Source organism: Mycteria americana, chromosome 1 (genome assembly GCF_035582795.1).
Source record: "Mycteria americana isolate JAX WOST 10 ecotype Jacksonville Zoo and Gardens chromosome 1, USCA_MyAme_1.0, whole genome shotgun sequence".
Taxonomy (NCBI): Eukaryota; Metazoa; Chordata; class Aves; order Ciconiiformes; family Ciconiidae; genus Mycteria; species Mycteria americana.
In genome coordinates this window covers 84,890,183-84,908,097 of record NC_134365.1, presented here as the reverse complement: position 1 = coordinate 84,908,097, position 17,915 = coordinate 84,890,183, and the positions used below count along the sequence as shown (strand labels likewise).

The 17,915-nt window shown below is 49.7% G+C and overlaps 1 protein-coding gene across 1 annotated transcript in view; it reads left to right on the top strand.

The window, feature by feature from the left end:
- Window positions 1-16,338, top strand: part of LOC142413114 (alpha-2-macroglobulin-like) — a 32,011-nt gene extending 15,673 nt beyond the window's left edge. Inside the window, exons 17-36 of the mRNA XM_075509162.1 lie at window positions 594-735; window positions 2,457-2,583; window positions 2,931-3,159; window positions 3,425-3,551; window positions 4,196-4,317; window positions 5,669-5,720; window positions 6,247-6,330; window positions 6,724-6,900; window positions 7,410-7,494; window positions 8,649-8,805; window positions 9,156-9,230; window positions 9,517-9,682; window positions 10,689-10,912; window positions 11,499-11,717; window positions 12,021-12,148; window positions 12,707-12,797; window positions 13,392-13,466; window positions 13,896-13,998; window positions 14,839-14,880; window positions 16,227-16,338. Coding sequence (XP_075365277.1) covers window positions 594-735; window positions 2,457-2,583; window positions 2,931-3,159; window positions 3,425-3,551; window positions 4,196-4,317; window positions 5,669-5,720; window positions 6,247-6,330; window positions 6,724-6,900; window positions 7,410-7,494; window positions 8,649-8,805; window positions 9,156-9,230; window positions 9,517-9,682; window positions 10,689-10,912; window positions 11,499-11,717; window positions 12,021-12,148; window positions 12,707-12,797; window positions 13,392-13,466; window positions 13,896-13,998; window positions 14,839-14,880; window positions 16,227-16,252 — 2,451 coding nt within the window. The 3' untranslated portion in view covers window positions 16,253-16,338. The remainder of the gene's footprint in view (window positions 1-593; window positions 736-2,456; window positions 2,584-2,930; window positions 3,160-3,424; window positions 3,552-4,195; window positions 4,318-5,668; window positions 5,721-6,246; window positions 6,331-6,723; window positions 6,901-7,409; window positions 7,495-8,648; window positions 8,806-9,155; window positions 9,231-9,516; window positions 9,683-10,688; window positions 10,913-11,498; window positions 11,718-12,020; window positions 12,149-12,706; window positions 12,798-13,391; window positions 13,467-13,895; window positions 13,999-14,838; window positions 14,881-16,226) is intronic.
- Window positions 16,339-17,915: the final 1,577 nt, after the last annotated feature.

The following is a 17,915-nucleotide window of genomic DNA, read 5'->3' as shown; positions in this document are numbered from 1 at the left end:
AGTGGGAGAAGGACTGAGAATGCTTAAGCCTTCTGTGGCATGATGCAACATAACAACAGAAGGGTTTGTGAATCTGAATGATCTGACTCTAATTTTTATCCAGAGGCAAGTTCAGTGAGAGTCGTAAGTTTCACCTGTCTTGCCAGCTTTGCTCCCAACTTGGTGGAAAAGGGATCAGTCTCAAAGTTTTCTTCTTACAGGAAAAGCTTTGAGGTTGACTTGAAAAGAGGTTCTAACAGGAGATAAATCATCCTGTGCCATTACAGTTACCCCAAATAAAGTCCTCGAGCTGCATCATAGCCACAGACATTTCCTTCCAGAGAGAAAACTCTGTATCTACTCCCTGGCTCATCCTGACCCTTAGGCTGGAATTGGACTGGAGCCAGTGCCCTAGAGACAGAGGGGATCTATACTTTGGTCTCTCTGAGCCACCCAAGCACCCAGACCCAGGGTTGGGGGGTTCATCTCAAGGTCCAATCCACAGAGATTAACAGCTTCTCCTTTTGAGGCAGTAAAATACCAATGTCAGGTCTGCTGTGTAAACCTCAACAGGAGTCAGTAACAAAAAAACTTGTTGGATTTCTCTCCCATAGGAAATGGGTTTAAAGGTTTTCACAAATACCAAGGTGAGGAAACCTTGGTATTGCAGCACTGAGAGTTACACGCCTGCAGGACTCCACCTTGCTTCAAATTCAGTCATGTCTGGAGCACCTATGCATGCAATGAGGATGACCGGTAGAGAAAGTGGGTCTTGTTATTACCTCTGTTCTGAAGAGAGATCCTGTCTGTATTTTGGGGTGAATACTCAAACAAAAGCTGGGATTGTGGACTGAACCCTTGGAAGTAATACTGAAGTAGTGGGTTTACAGATGTCGGCTTCTGCATGAGTGTGGGGCATATCTCTTTTGCTGGGTTGTGAAGGTCTACAGACAAACTTTGATAACTCCACATTAGAAGTCAGCAGAACCAGGTAGTTTTCAAAGACTCTGGCAGAGCAGAGGATATTATTCTGCTGCTGAATTCTCTGTTCGCTTTTGCACTAGACTTCTTTTCCTAGATGTCACTTAAGGGGTCTCCAATACCATCTTCAGTCTGCCCTCACTGACACCAGTTTTATGTATGGTCAAAACCAAATGAAGTGGATGAGAAAATTTTCAGTGACAAGTTGGTAGACTTGGGAAGCTTAGAATGGTAAGATGCGAGTGGCAGAATTCCAGTCTGAAATGGACCCACCCTATTTCTAAGGGCTATCTCAACTCTTACACTGTAGCTGTTTGGGAGACAGAATTGGCCATATCATCATCCAGAGTCTCATATTAAGGGAAATATCCTGGAAAATCTAGGTTATTCTAGCTGGGTAACTGATTCAGAGAGTTTTCCCTTGGCACAAGAACCTGTGCTTTTGTACATATCCAGTTTTAAGACAATTTCAACTTCTGACACAGGTTGCTAAGATGCAGGATAGGTGCTTTTTAATTATTTTAAACTGAAATAGGCAGGAGTAAGAAGACTAAAATACCGTGATAGACAATACAAGCAAGCCACTGTCACTCTTGCTAGGAGCTATGTGATACAGCTCTGATAGCATCTTTCATTGCTGCCCTGAGACCTTCTCAGACTTTGGAGGTGCCTGTTGCACAGATGGTATGGGTATTTGCTAGCTATATGATTTTTATCTAAATGTAGAAATTAATTTAGCCAAAGTAAAGATGACCAAAACTAGAATTTAGTTAAGAACTTTACTTCTTTATCTGTTTGGGTGGATTTCTCTTTCCTTTTGTCAAAACCGAGCAAACCCATTGTCCCATCCTGCCCTCCCCACCCTTCGTTTCACAGCTGTTCAAAACCAAAGTCGAACAAAGGCTTATTTTTTACCAAGTTTCATCCCAAACTCAGAATATTTTCCTGGGAATAATTTTTACATGTGAAAATTTTGTTTTAGTCAAAAAGTCTATTTTTACCCCTCCCAAATTCTAACTACATGTTTTCAGTTTGAGCATCTCCAGCCTAGTTCTTTAGGAGGCCACAGATTTGGCAGGGAGGTGGTTTTCTGAGTCATACTGACAATACAAAAAACACTTGCAACAGAGGGATGTTCCATTGCTAGCTGGCCTGGTAGGATAGAGAAGGACATCATGTTAAGACTGTGCCTGAAAGGGAAAAGGCTGCTTGCACAGAAGATCATAAATAGCTCTTTGCTCTAACATCCTTGTTTTAACCTTGTAAAGTGTTGCCCCAGGTACTTAGAGGTTTGTTGGAGACGAGTGGGAAATACTGGAAGGCTAGCTCTTGCTAATAAGCCCTGACCCTGAAACTTCACTGCTGTTGGTACCACTGCTCACTACAGCCACAGCAAACATCTGCTGCCAGCAAGGCTTCTGATTGTCACGTAGATTGATGCTTTCTCAGACCAAAGCATGATGCTGATGTAGATTTTACTTGTTTGGAATTATCAGTAGTTGATATCTTTTCCATCCCGTCACATTCAGGCCTTCATGCCACGTTAAGCACTCCTGAAGAACTGACAGAGACAGTCCGAAAGTATTTCCCAGAAACTTGGATTTGGAGTTTAGTATCTATAAGGTGAGCACCTTGGGTTAGTTCCTTTCTTTTTAATAAAACTGTTTTTTATAAGGTGAAAATACGAATCCCCATGTTTGCCAAGCCTTTTCAATGCCAAAAAGTCCTTCATTGTTTGCAGAGATCACTTGGCAATCCTCTGAGATGGAATTACCTTCAGCCGCGCTTAGGTTTGTCCACGGAGTGGTCATGGGTCTGGAAGAAGATGTGGGGTGGCCCTACAGTAACAAACATACTGTGTCCCATCATTCACACAGGCAGTACTGTTCAGTAGGCTGAAAGGGGTACAGATAGTCACCAAAATGCCATAAAAAATCATGCCCCTGTCCTTGCTCTCTGTGCTTCAACAGCTCTGAGGGAAATGCTGATCTAGATGTGACCATCCCTGACACCATCACTGAGTGGAAAGCCAATGCATTCTGCACTTCGGCAGACACGGGCTTTGGCCTGTCCCCAACAGTGTCCCTCAGAGCCTTCCAGCCCTTCTTTGTAGAGCTCACCCTGCCCTACTCAGTAGTGCGTGGTGAGGCCTTCACACTGAAAGCCACCGTTTTCAACTACCTGACCGCCTGCATCAGGGTAAGGAAGGTTTAAATCCTTCTCTGTACTTGTGCATCTTCTTGTACACCTCTTACCTTCACCCAGCCTTCTTATCTCTGAGTAGTCCTAAACCCTTCCCCCCTGAAATTCTTATGTTATTCCTTCTATATACTCCAAATGCAGAACCCACAACTCCAGCTCCCTGCTCCTTTGCTACTGAAGAAATAGCTATTGCTATGGCTTCCAAGCTGTCTGTGTCCCATGATCATCCTTCCTTGACTGTGCCTCTCTCTACAACTGGCAGGTCAGTGTGACTCTTGCTCAGTCTGCTCATTTCCTGGCTACTCCTGTGGAAAAGGAGGAAGAATCTCATTGTCTCTGCGAGAACGGGAGGAAAACTGTGGCTTGGCTGGTGACTCCCAAATCTCTAGGTAAAGGTCTCAGGGTGCAAACTGCAGGGAGGGTTTCTCTGTGCTGTTCTCCCCGTTCAGTATTGGGTGTTAGAGCAACGCGGTTTCCTGGGAAGCACTGCAGCTGAGTGTCTGTCTCATCTGGGGTTATTCGGGAGGCAAAGGCTGGCTGACTCATAGTGTCCAAGGCTCTGCCTGGCACCACATGCAGTACCATCAAGCCTTGCAGCCCTTGGACAACATCTTCTGAAGCCAGAGACATTGCTGGCCAGCAGGGATGCTCTGTCAGCTCCATCCCTCCCAGACATTAGGTGACTGTCCCATGGGGTCTTCACATTTTGTTTTCACTGTTGTTGTTAAGTGCTGTGGTAGCAGCTGTGGTGTGCATGCAGGGTAGCAGTGGGTCTGGTGAGTCCCACTGCTGTGGTGTCCTAGGTTCTGGTAAAAAGCCACCAAAATGGAGTCGCCTTTCAATGGCAGTGCAGCTCATCTGCTCTAGGATGGATTCTGATATAGGTAGCTATTTTCTTGTGGGAAAGAAGCAGGGCCCAGGTGTGATGGGAAATCCCCATCCATGGGCCTGCAGGTTGAAACTCCTGGAAGTGGTAGTGACTCCCATTACCTGGCACTGCCCGGCAGGGCTGGCTGACCCCTGTTTCCTCCAGGGCAGGTGGAGTTCTCAGTGAGCACTGAGGCCCTGCAGAACCAGCAGCCCTGCGGGAATGCCATCGTGGAGACCCCTGAGAAAGGGCGGAAGGACACGGTCATCAGACAGCTGCTGGTGGAGGTATGTGGGCTGTGGGAAGGGGAGGACTGAGCTTTCCAAAGGCTAGAGCGTATGCTGTGATGCAGTTGGACAGGATGCTAGATAATCTCATCTAGGCTCCCTTTCCCATGAAAGGTTGGACCAGATGATCTTTCGAGGTGCCTTCTAACCTGGGCTGGTCTATGATTCTATGATTGTATGAGATCACTACGCAGCGTGGCAATATGATGGTCTTATATCATCTTTATACTTTGGCAGGGCTGCATAAAGACTGCAGCTTAATAATGCTGTGCAATGTGTCTCCCAGCACTCTAAACTTTCCTTATCCCCTACTGTAGCAGGACTCCTACTTCAATCCATCCTTCCCTTTATCTCCTACCTGTCACCTCCTGTTTCAATACACCCTCTTTACAGCCTCTCTCCTCTTTTTGAGACACCGCCAGTAAGTTTGCCAGTCAGCACATGCTGCCTCTCTGCTAGTTGAGGGGCCAAGCAAACTGCCTCTTAAGCTGAGTGTTATGCAGTTCTGGTTTGCTAACATAGTCTGGCACCAGGATGAAGGGGATTCATAAGCACCTACAAGAATTCGATGCCTGTAGAGAAGTCCCCTCAAAACTCCAGATATTATAAAAGTACATGAAAACATGTTAAAATTTTACAGCTTATCCATTTCCTGTGGCAAGAAAAGTCGCTGATGCAATGTGGTACAGAAGGAAATATTATGTGGCAGTATTGCATATCCTTTATAGGAAAATGCTAGTTTATTATACTGGGTGTAGTAATCTGGCAGGGAGATTCTATGGTCTTAGCTTTTCTCTGTATTATAAAAACCCCTAATGTTTGCCTACTGTGTCGTATGGTATCAGTAGTGTCACTAGATATTACAGTGTACAACATCTTCCCTCTCTATTATCAACAGACACAATTTTTGTTCCCTAAAGCATCTGCAGCATTATGATAAATAGCACTGCAGACATCTCTTCAGGGCAGCCCTCTAGAGCAACTGTGAGCTTTTGCTAGCAAAAGCACTTGCTGTAATGCTGCAGTCTTCTTGTTACAAAGATGTTAAGTGTCTCTCACTGCGTACAATAGTTGCAGGTCATCCATGCAGTCCTGCAGTGTGTCCCTTTCCTTTTCCTGTCCTTCCTCCATATACAACACCAATCACTTAGGATCATGTTTCTTTTACTTGCTTAAATTATTATTTCAGAGCTCTGTATTTCAGGGAGTGTTTGTGACTGCCTCTCCTTCTCCAGTTCACTCACTTTTCTTTTCATGTATCCCTCTGTTCTTGTTGAGGTTTCCTCTGTCTGTCTGTACTTCCTGTCTCACTAACTTCTCACCTCTCTTGTTTTCCTTCATCCCACCCAAGCCTGAAGGAATTGAGAAGGAAACAGCCCAGAACTCTGTGCTCTGTGTAAAAGGTAAAGCCCTCTCTCCCCACCCTCTCCATTTGTTCCTGTGTGGTTTGATGGGTGGGACGTGTCTGGAGGAGGAAGATAGTGCTGCCTCTGTCGTATTCCAGACAGGCTGGTATTTTTAGGTAATCAAAACATGCTCCATCAGTTGGGAGCCTGAGATGTAAGACAGAAGAAAGCCCTAGAGAATGGACCATCCTGCCTAAGCATCAGGGTATGAGCTAGGACAGATTTAGCATGACTGCTTGTATCCCTGTTCCCTTGTGTGCTGACAGTTACAGGAGTTAGAGCAGGAGTTACAAGTGCTGTCTCCTGTTTTCTAGTGCGCCCAGGAGCGTGATCTATAGTGCCTAACAGTGGCTGGGGGTGGTTTCATGCAGAGATTGCCTTATAGCCAGGGAAGAACAAAGTGACTGAAGTCAGAGCATTTTTAACAGGAATTGTTTCTGTTCTTTCACTGTGGCCCCCTCCCCTTCCATTAGCCATTTCCTGGGACTGCACTGAAGCTGTTTGGGTCTTGTTTCTCTCTCAGGAGTGCCTGTGAAAGAGAAGTTTTCCCTGCTGCTACCCTCAAATGTGGTACAAGACTCAGGCAGAGCATATTTCTCAGTGCTGGGTGAGTGAGCAGCCTGGGAGAAAAACCATGCACTGTTTCTGCCCCTCTGTGTTGGCCTCCTACCTCACAGCTTTTTCTTCTGGTTTCCAGCACACCTCACTCGTGTCTTTCATCCCTTCAGTCTCGAGCACTTTTCCTTCCAGTTGTGCTCTTCCTTTTCCCCTTTCTGCACATCCTTTTGTTCAGGGTTCTCTGCCAGTGCCTTAACCTTTCTCTCATTTCCCTCTTTTCATTTTGTCTACTGTTCTGTGTTTCATTCCAGGATCTTTATCAATCCAGATTTTCTTTTGTTCTTCTTTGTCATCTCCTGCTTCTCTCGTTCAGTAGCTCCCTCGATTCTGATAGCCAGCCCTGAGTGTTGTTAATAGCCCTCTGGTATCTCCTGCTCCCCAGGCGACATCATGGGCACTGCAATGCAGAACCTGCACCAGCTCCTCCAGATGCCATTCGGCTGTGGGGAGCAGAACATGGTCCTGTTTGCACCCAACATCTACGTCCTGGACTATCTGAACAAGACAGGGCAGCTGAGTGAGGAGGTCAAATCCAAGGCCATTGGATACTTAGTGAGCGGTGAGCTGGGACATGGCTTTTGCTTCTGCTTCGGCTTTTTTCCAGATCCTGCCTGGGGTGGTTCTGTCAAATGTTGGCCAGATGTGGAAAGAGAGCTCCTCTCATGCACAGATGGTCTCTGCTGTATGCCTGAGGAGGCCTTTCACTGCTTTTTCCTTTATTATTTTCTGTTGCTTAAGCATTAGGGTACCTGATCATTGCACCCACTTTTCTCTGCTTCCTAATTGGGTTGTAATACATTGCAGAGTTGTCAGGTGACCTGCTACAGTGACTTGTCCATTGTCATTAGTAAGTCCTGCCTTCCTTCTAAAGAAAGGCAGGTGTTGCTTCTCCTCATGCAGTACAAGCAGTGCATGGAGGTGGGGATGTACCAGTACTTCTTATTGGCTAGGATAGGACTGACCTACTCCTCTCTCCTTTGCCTTTGCTGATACAGCTGTTTTTCTGTTCCTCCACCCCTCAATAGACTTCCTCTGGAATCTGAGTCTTGCTTTAACTCTCCATTGCAGGTTATCAGAGGCAGCTGAACTACAAGCACCCAGATGGCTCTTACAGTACCTTTGGACCACGTTATGGCCAACCAGGGAACACCTGGTGAGATTTCAGTGTCAGCTATGCCTCCCCTATATGCTCCTCTTTCTCACCTACACATTTATAATAAATGCTGCATGACAGTAAATAGGAAATGCTGTTGTAGACCAGCAGGCTTTCCAGAGCTGGTGTGATCCCTGTGCTGCCTCCTACTTAATGAGATAGGCTGCATCAGCCAGTTATGTAGCTGAAGCACGTCCTCCCACCAGCAGCTCCATAACAGACAAGAAGGAAATAGAGATAAATTGGGGAAGAAGGGAGCAGGGATTTCACATCCTGACTGAGGAAGGCTGAAGAGTTGCAGTGGCAGCTCTTCTAGACTACCATCTGCTGAGAAGGCTGCTGGGAAAGGTGTTTCCATATAAGTGGAAAGGATGATAATCCAAAAGCAGTGCTGTATGGTTTTTTTTCAAGAGTGTTTGTGTGTTACTAAGCAAAGACAGCCTGGAGGAGCGTGTGCGTTGCCAGTGTGACTTATCGCAAAGTTTTAAGTTGCTCCAGCATATCATTGCCATGCATTTTCAACTTTAGGTAGGGGTAAGAATGGATGATTTAATCACCTTCGGTTTGCTTTTAGTTTCTGAAACTAATTGGCTCTTGACAGCGTGTTGGCTTCTCACCACATGCCTGCTTCTTCTCCAGAACTGCTTGTAACAACTCTAGCAAAAACTCTTTTAACATGTTCTTCTTTACTTTAAAACTCTGGGGAGTTCAGGAAATCCATGAGGCATGGATTTCTAGTGCAAGAGTCCTGCTAGCAGACCATGAGCTAGCAGGGATTTAATTATTCTTCCCTGTCATTTTGAGTATTACTGTTATGCAGATGCTGAGCTGATTGGCATGCAATTCCCTACTTTTTCCAAAGATATTTTTTTTAGACACACATCAACAATCACTGTCTTTCAAACGGTAACCTCAACACAAAGGGATCACAGGGTTTTATGAGCCAAGAAAGGGACAAGAAATCAAGGTGGGAAGTAGTTTTTTGACAGATTTTTTGAGGTGAAGATATAATATACATGTAGTCTAACTAATTGGCCCACAGTTTCCCAGGCCTTATTGCCTTTCTCCAGGCAGATGATGTGCACATGGGCCCTGTCACCTGAGATGGACAACAGGCCTGCTTAGGCCCTTTCACTGATCTTTCTCCCTTTCAGGCTCACAGCCTTTGTCCTCAAGTCCTTTGCCCAGGCCCGGCCTCACATCTTCATAGATGAGAAGCACATCCAGGATGCTTTGGTCTGGCTATCCTACAAACAGAAGGAGAATGGGTGTTTCCGCAGTTCTGGGACACTCCTGAACAATGCTATGAAGGTAATGTGCCTGCCTGGTTGTTTTTCTGTGAGGCTAGAACTTGACCATAAGTCAGATGGGTCCAGTTGAGCTTCTTGAGCATACAGGCAGATGGCAAATTCCCATGTCAATGGCAAGAACTAGGGAGCCAGAGGCCATTCTGTATGATCGCCACAATAGGAAGGAGAATGAAGGGTAACCTGCACTTTATAAGTGGTATTGATACCTCCACATCAGCTGCAAGGGGGAGGAGGCAAGCTAAGGGTCTACAATGCAGAATAAAGTATTCCCACTGGAGTGGGAGAAAAGGTAAGATAAGTGAAGATAAGAAGCTAAGTGGGGTCAGCATCTACCTTTGTGTTTCCCTGCAGGGTGGAGTTGACAACGAGGTCTCGCTGACGGCTTACATCACTATCGCATTGCTGGAGATTCCTCTGCCTGTAACTGTATGTGGCTGTACCCTAACTGAGTCAGTTATATTACGTCATTCTATGATGACACAGTACTGCCCAGAATTTGCTCCAGACTGGAAAAAGGAGTTGGTTGCTGAGCCCTGGGATAAAAGAATTATGTGCTGTCAGTTTTGACATTTCTGGAACACATTGTACCCTACTTGTTCTTAGACCTCATTCTGGCAGACCCCTCTTCAAAGTTCAGTGAAATGCTGTGTCATTAGAATGGTAAAAACGTAATTTCTCCACAGCTTTCTAATAACTGGTGCTCTCTCCCCAGCACTCGGTGGTGCGTAACGCTCTGTTCTGCCTGGAAACAGCATCAGATGAGAAAGAAAACCACGTGTACACCAAGGCACTGATGGCGTACGCCTTCGCCCTGGCAGGGAAGACAGAGAAGCGGAAGGCATTGCTTGGCTCGCTTGAAAAGGAAGCTGTGAAGAAGGGTGAGTGCTCCTGGTGGGACATCTCTTTCTTCCAACCCACTGGCCTTACATCTTCCCCTGATAAAATGGCTTTTACTGGTGGGGCAATGGCTGCAGGAAATGGCTTCTATGGGCAGGGAAAGGTGGAGGGAGAGGAAACACTTGTGCAAAGGGGTTGCGTTTTTGACAACTCCCTCTCAGTGCCCAGTCCTACTTCTCTGCTCCAAGGGGGTTCATCAGGAAGCACCAGGCACCATCCCCATCACTGCTGAACTAAAGGGTAGCTCTGCCAGCGTCTCTCCTCAGCCCGCTCCTCTTGCCACACCAGGCACTGCTTAGCAAAGACCAAAGACTTAGCAATGTTTATGGCCACTCCTTCCTTCCAGTGCATGTGCTCAACATAGGACAAAGGTGACCTTGCACAGCATAAGGGACGACAAATCAGAGAAGAGCTGCACGTGCTGAGAGAGAGGGCGAACATACAGGTCATTTTGGAGGCCATAGCGTAAGCTCTGAGTCTTCCAGGAACTCATGTAACGACTCGGAAGCATTCTGGTAAAGTCAGACCGGACAGTGGGTTTGCCCAAGCGTTGGGTAGCAGGGTTGTGAAGGAAATATCCCCAGCACCTTTTGCCTTTTCCACCTGCATGTGACTACCAAGCCCTGCTCACAGTCCTTGGGTCATTTTGCCTCACAGAGCTTGTCACTGCCCAACCCCGGCATCTCTACTCAACAAGGGAAGTAGTGCCAGCCTGGTGCTCTGCTGGTGCTCAAGCCCATAAATGCCTCCGTGAATCTGGAGTCTAGGACAAAGCGGTATCCAGGCCTAAGGACTGAGCCTCAGCAGTCTCAGGCTAGTTGCAGCAAGCAAAGAGTTGTCTAACCCTTCCCATTTCATCCTACGTGACAGGTGCATCCTGGGGGCTCTGCCCTCCCCACTGGACCGGCAGCAGATCAAGAACTGCCTTTCAATAACTACTAATAATTGCTTGTTGTCTTGTCTCCACACTCCCTGCCTCCTGTGAAGATGGGTCTGTTCATTGGCAGCGGCCTGGGAAAGAGCCAGAGGTTGATCTCCCGTACTATCGCTACCGAGCTCCCTCTGCTGAAGTGGAGATGACGGCCTACGTGCTCCTTGCTTACCTCACCACGCAGCCAGCACCTTCCCAGGAGGAGCTGTCATTCGCATCTCTTATTGCAAAGTGGATCAGTGGTCAGCAGAATCCCAATGGAGGCTTCTCCTCCACCCAGGTGAGCTGCTTCCCTCCTGCGACTTCACACATCAATGTCAGAAGACGGGAAGTGTCAGAGACCCAGGTGGGAGCACAGTAGGGTTCACCAGGGCAGGGACTGTACCCCTGCAGTGTATCCCCGCAGTATCTACCATGGTTGCCAAGTTCCCAAGAGGCTAGAGGCTAGTACGTCAGGTAGTGCCTCTGGGAATGACTGATCTTGTGGTTAATGACCTGGCTTTCTTGACACAGCGGGGCAGAATGGTAAGGACACATGGGATGTGTGTCTGTGCCATTGGAGAGGGCTCCCACTGCAATTTGCTGTGCATATGAGGTTGCTGCTTCACGTTGTGGCGAGCGAGTGAAGGCTGGGCAGAGCTCCACGCCAGGGAGCTCAGGGAACGTGCAACTGCTGTGCAGAGGACACAGGAAGGGAATGGAAACATGCAAAAGCTGCTCTTTCCCTCTCTCCTTTGGACTTAAAACTGGAGAAAGTGAAGAATGGAGGGGAGGATGCCCGCCAACAGCAAAGGGCAGGCTGTGGGAGGACAGGCTGTGGAAAAGCTGACTGTATTCTCCTGGGTGCCGGGACCTCTCTCTTTCAGGACACAGTGGTGGCTCTCCAAGCCCTGTCCCTGTACGGAGCTGTCACCTATGCCAAGAGCGGAGCAGCTTCCAAAGTGACCCTGCGGTCTGGAGGGGACTTCCAGCAAGACTTCCAAGTGGATCCCACGAACCGGCTGCTGCTCCAGCGCGTGCCCCTGCCCCAGGTGCCAGGGGAGTACAGCACGGAGGTGTCTGGTGAAGGATGCGTCTACCTGCAGGTGAGGGTGATGGGGGCAGGTGGCATCGTGGGAGGAGAGCCCCTTGCCAGGCAGGAGCCAGGGAGAGGGCAGGAGGGACAGGGGAGAGGGGAGGAGTGGGAGGGAAGGCTCTGGGAGAGGCAAGAGGAGAAGAAGAGTAGAGGTGTGTGTGGAGGAGAAAGAGTGGGAGGCAAGGAGGGAAGGATCCGCAATGTGGAGGAGCTGTGGGAATGCGAGAAGTGGGGAGGCAGGACGGGGAGAGGATGGTCTCTCTCACATGCTGAGCACGCACACGCTCACACAGAACTGATGGCTCTCCCCTAGACAAGCCTGAGGTACAACGTGCAGCCCACACAGCAGGATGCACCCTTCATGCTCCATGTGTACACGATCCCAGAGACATGCGAGGACTCCAAGGCTCACAAGGTCTTTGACATAGGCATAAATGTCAGGTGAGTCTGCGTTTGGGTCTGAGCCTTCCCGAGAAGCCATGGGAGCTGGAGGAGGTCTGGTGCTCCGCGCTGAGCCAGTCTGGAAGCCCTGGAGGGGCAGTGCATCCCTGGAAGAGTGGGCAGGAAGCAGCTGGACTGGGAGGAGAGGCTGTGGAGGAAGGACATATCCTGCAGTGGTGGAGCTGTGTGGTCAGCAGCCCAGGGCTGGGCTAGTGAGAGGCTGCATAGGTGACGAGGAGGCCCTGGCATAGCTAGAGAAGGTGCTGGACTGTCAGGACGCGGTGGGGTGCCAAGTGCTATGGCAAAGGTGGAAGCATCGGAACAGGCTGCCCAGGGAAGTGGCTGAGTCGCCATCCCTGGAAGTATTTCAAAGACGTTTGGATGAGGTGCTTAGGGACATGGTGTAGTGGTGGTCTTGGTAGTGTTAGGTTTACGGTTGGACTCGATGATCTTAAAGGTCTTTTCCAACCTATACGATTCTGTGATTCTGTGATTCTGTGATTCTGTGATTCAGCTTCCACTTGAGGTGCACTGAATCTTTGTGGCTTGGTTTCTTAGTTACACTGGGGAGCGCAATGGCTCCAACATGGTGATTGTTGATGTGAAGATGCTGTCGGGATTCATCCCCGTGAAGTCCTCTGTGAGAAAGGTAGGATGCTTTGTGAAGCATTTCTTTGAGTATATCTGTCCTTAATCAGGGGCATCAATTTCCTTATTTAAAGGAGTATCTAATTCTTCTCCTGGTATCTTCTTCCACTGTTAGGCCTGCCCCTCTTTTCCTCCAGTTCTTCCACACCTCAGCTGTGGAGGAGGGTTGAATGAGGGGTGCCAGCAGCAGCACTCCCTTCCCACCCCTCAAGCACTTGTGGTAGCTTGCAGTAGCTCAAATACAGGCGCAGTGTGGCCGTGAGACCGAGAGCTGGGAGGAGACCATCAGGTCTAATTTCAGGGACTCAGGAGCCTTGGGAGGTCTATGACAGCTGCGACAATACTGCTCCCTCATTCCATTTTTGTGTTGAGGGACCATGAGACCATGGTCCATGAGATGGTGGGAACTGCGGGAAGACTTACTGTGTGGGGCTTCACACAAGAGTGTTTGCCCTGGGAAGTACTCTCCCTGTGCGTTACTTCTCAGCATCCACCTGCTGAGGTTCTAGGGGTGGGAGGAAGCTTAGATTAGTTGAAGGAGGGTTGACTAAATTCCCTTCCGATCAGCAACCTCTTCCATGTATCTTCTTTCCAGCTCTCAAACAGCTGGTTTCACCAGATCCAACGGACAGAAGTGAGCACAAACCATGTTCTGGTGTACATAGAGCAGGTGAGGACTAACCCAGGGCTGCCGTGGGGCACACAGCGAGCCCTGCAGCACACTGGCAATACCGTGCACAGAGATGGAGAGCAATGCTAAGCGTCTCCAGGCTTGTAAACACAAAACATAAACCTGTCTGCCGCTGACCTTGTCTCTGTCTCATAGGAGACACCTCTGTCCCAGCCCTCAGCAGGCCTTCCCTCCGCCCCGCGCACAGATCGGGCCCTGACCTCCCCACCAGACAGAGCCTCCCCCAGTGTGGGGAAAGGCCCCAGGGTTTCCTCTTGCCCCTCAGCCGGGCCTGCAGCCCCCGCACCCCGCAGGGCCCAGGCACGGGTGGCAGGGGAGAGCGAGGGGCCCTGGGGGCAGCGCGGAGGCACGGGGGAGCCCGGGGCAGTGCGGAGCCGCCCCTGAGCCTCCGCCGCTTCCCTTCCCCAGCTGGGCAGCGAGACCCTCAGCTTCTCCTTCGCGGTGGAGCGGGACGTCCCCGTGCAGGGCCTGAAGCCAGCTCAGGTGAAGGTCTATGACTACTACGAGACAGGTGAGTGCAGGGCTGGGGGAGCCCGCGGGAGCGAGGGCGGGCAGTGGGACGCGCCGAGGGGCGCGGCAGCTGTGGGGACCCGCAGCTGCCCCTGGCCGGGGCCCCTTCCCGCCCCCGCGCTGCCTGAGCTCTCCGAGTGCAGAGCGGCCGGAGGGCTGGAGGCCGCCCCCCTGCCCTCCTCCCTGCTGCTCCGGCGCGGCCAGGCCCCAGAGGACAACGGGGGGCAGGTCCGGGCAGTGGTGACGCCGTGCGGATCCCTGCACGGCTGCCCCTCACAGCGGCAGCTGCTCTGCAGCCGCCCTCCCCTGAGGGAGAGGGCGGAGGAGGCCATCCCCCCAGCCCTCCCACCGCGGCGCCTGCAAGGCCTGTCCTGCCTCCCCGGGGAGAGCAGCCGTCCCGCGGGGCAGAGCGGCGGGCGCTGGCGGTCCCGTGTTCAGCTCCGGCCCCGGAGCGCAGCCGTGCCCGTGCTTCCAGCCAGTCCTGGCGCTCCTTGAGTCTCTGCTGTCCCGGCTGCTGCGCCAGGGTGGCGGCAACAGAGTCATCCCTCCCGCCCCAGCGTGCTGGCAGAAGGTGCCTGAGCAGCCCTTGGGCACACTGGGGTGGAGACCTGCTGGGGCTGCCTCTGCGGGGTGGCTCTGCCTTGCTGCTGCGGCCTCCGGACAGGGCCGTGACTGGGGCTCCCTCCCACCCAGCTGGGATCTCTGGGGGGAGGTCGGGGATGGTGGCAGTGGCCTGCTGTGGGCTCTGGGAGAAGTGTCTCCCTGGCACCCGTCCCTCTGCCGGGAGTGCTGAGGGGTTCTGACAGCCTGCTCTCTCTCTCTCCCCCCTTCTCTTTTCCAGATGAGTTTGCCACACAGGAGTACAGCGCTCCCTGCACCACAGGTAGGGTGCACAGGAACGACTGAGATGTTCAGCATGGGCTGTTGTAGGTTGTCTTGAATGAGAGTCTTTGCAGACTTGGGTTTCCTCAGCCTGGGTGTACTCTCAGCATTTACCTTCACCGTGCCTACTGCAGTCTCTAGGCATGCCTCGGTACAGAGAGGAAAAGCAATGCTGTCACCCCATGTCCTGTGTAAGATCAGATACAGCATTCATTTTGGTTCACTGGGAATGGCAATCCCAGAGTTACTGCCTTCATTCGCACAGATGCATTTGTCTTTTCCTGCGTGTGTGTGTGTCACATTGTACAAATAAGATTGAAATCTCCTTTGGGACTGAACACCACACTCAGCCTTTGCGTCTCTGCCCTTTTCAGGGTGTCGTGGTTGAACCCCAGTCGGCAACTAAGTACCACACAGCTGCTCACTCAGCCTCCCCCCTGCCCCCCGGGGGATGGGGGACAGGATCGGAAAAAAAAGTAAAACCTGTGGGTTGACATAAGACAGTTTAATAGGACAGCAGAGGAAGAGAAAATAACAATAATAGTAATAATGGTAAAAGAATGTACAAAACGAGTGATGCACAATGCAATTGCTCACCACCCACTGCCCGACGCCCAGCCAGTCCCAGAGCAGCGATTGCTGGGTGGGGGCAGCTCCCCCCAGTTTATATACTGAGCATGACATCATATTTTATGGAATATCCCTTTGGCCAGTTTGGGTCAGCTGTCCTGGCTGTGCCCCCTCCCAGCTTCTTGTGCACCTGGCAGGGCACGGGAAGCTGAAAAGTCCTTGACCAGTGTAAGCACTGCTTAGCAACAACTGAAATGTCAGTGTGTTATCAACATTATTCTCATACTAAATCCAAAACACAGCACTATACCAGCTACTAGGAAGAAAATTAACTCCATCCCAGCCGAAACCAGGACACAAGGCCACATTTGCCATGCTGCAGACACAGAAGGGTACTGAGGAATTGTCTCCCAAACATCTTGGTGAAATTTTGATGTTATTCACATGTCTTTGGTGGGGACCTTTCAGACTCTGCCCTGGGTTATTTTTTCCCTTCCTTTGGGAAATCCAGGTGCTGAGAGAGAATGTATACTGGGAGAGTTCATGTATCTGCAGGGTATCTCTGCCTCCCCTCTCTGTAGCATGGATATCTTGAACATGTCCAGCCATTCCCATTCTGTTTTCTGTCTGCAACTGGGCATTTTTAGGTGAAGCAGTCTCCCAGATTTTAACAGGGCTTGAACTCACATAGCCACCAGAACATAGAGAAGATGTCCAGGGGTCTGGACACTGCTTCAGCAGGATGCTTATCTCACTCTGTCCTTTTCCTACCTCCAGCCAAGGCTGAACAGGGAAATGCCTGAAGACCACATCTTGTCTGAGCCTTGCTGGATCAACTCATGTGTCTCTGCCCCTAGAAGATCTTCGTGTTGAGGGGGCCTATTGAAATATTAGAGGAGGACACCTCAACACCGAAAAGGAAGTAACACTATAAATAAATTAAGTCTTGATTCTCATCAGATGCCTCTGGCCTTATTTTTTGTTACTGCATCTTTTCTCTCCTTCCATCCATAGCTCAGACTGTGTAATGGCCTGAGATTTAAATCCAGAGCCATCCACAGCAAGGCGGTGTTTGGCAACTCCTCAGGAATTCCAGGAGGCAGACAGCTTTTGGCAGTGGGGAGGAGGAGGGGAAATCTTACATGATCCATTATGCACTGGAAGCTTGGCTCCCTGGCTCTAAAAGTGTGTGTTTTCTGCAAGATAATCCTTGGACATAAACCTGTGATCACATATCACCCTTGATCCCACTGTGAAATCACTGCTATGAGGTGGAAGGACAGTGTGAATCTGTCCAGTCTGTTCTTTCACAGCAGGCCAGATAGAAGTAAAGGGAAAACCTGTGGATTTTCCCATTCTGGCAGTGAAGACATTGTCTGCTTGTTTCTAAACAGTTGAAGGGAACTCAGAGGGGGACTGGGAACTTAGCAGTGTAATTAGTCAGAATTTAAACCAAGAACCACCTTACGAGCCAAACCCCTTGCGTTTGAGAACTTTATCCTCTTCCCCTTAGTGGAGGCCTGTAGATCTATTTTGGGTTTTTTGAGTAATTTTAATACAGTTTGTTTGGGTTTTTTTCTCCCTCACAACTAGGCTTACAGTGCTTCAGCAGAATTCAGAGGGGAGGCCCTGGATTCCCACCTGGTAGTTTGAGTTAAACTTTTTGCATGTTGATTTTCCAAATGATCATATTCTCTCTAGTCTAGATCTCTCCCAGGGATGCAGAAGTAATCAGCCTTAGTTCAGTAGGTCATATGGCACTCTGTGTATTTTATTTACATGGTTCTGTGTGCAGAGGTGCCTTTGACCCTGCCAACGTAAGCTTAAGCAAACACACCTACAGGAATCCCTCACGCAGCTTCTTGCACCTATGTCAAAAATGTAAGTCACCAATGCAGCAAAGAACTTGTACTTGTTTCAGTGATGCTGAAGCTCTTTGCGTTGTCATCGTCCACGTGGGTGTCTCAAGACCCTCCTTCCCGTTCATGAGCTAGAATTCCTCACTGTGTGAGGAAAGCAGTTTGCTCTGGCCCCTTTTATAGCTGTCCCCCTGCTATGGGGTCATGAGAGACTGGCAGTACTGGAGAGACACAGTCCCAGCTGAGACCGTTAGTTAAGGGCACGCAGGTTCAAAAGTGCCAGGTCTGCAAACTTGTGCATACAGACGCAGGTCTGCAAATACAGACCCTCCTTTACAGCTGGCGGTAGATGGATGGCAACAGCTCCTTCATTTTCATTTACTTTTTGACGAGTGCTCTACCATGGTTATGGTGTTGAATCTTTTCTGCCTCAAATGAAACAAAGTGATCATCATGATAACTTAATTTAAAAGTCTGTAAAATCACTGGAGTATGTTCCATTCGCACAATTTGGATGACGGCTTTCTATCATGGAAAGAGTTAACACCACGTTTTGGTGCTACTCTGTTTTAAATTAGACAGTACCTAACTGTTGCCCATGGGCAGC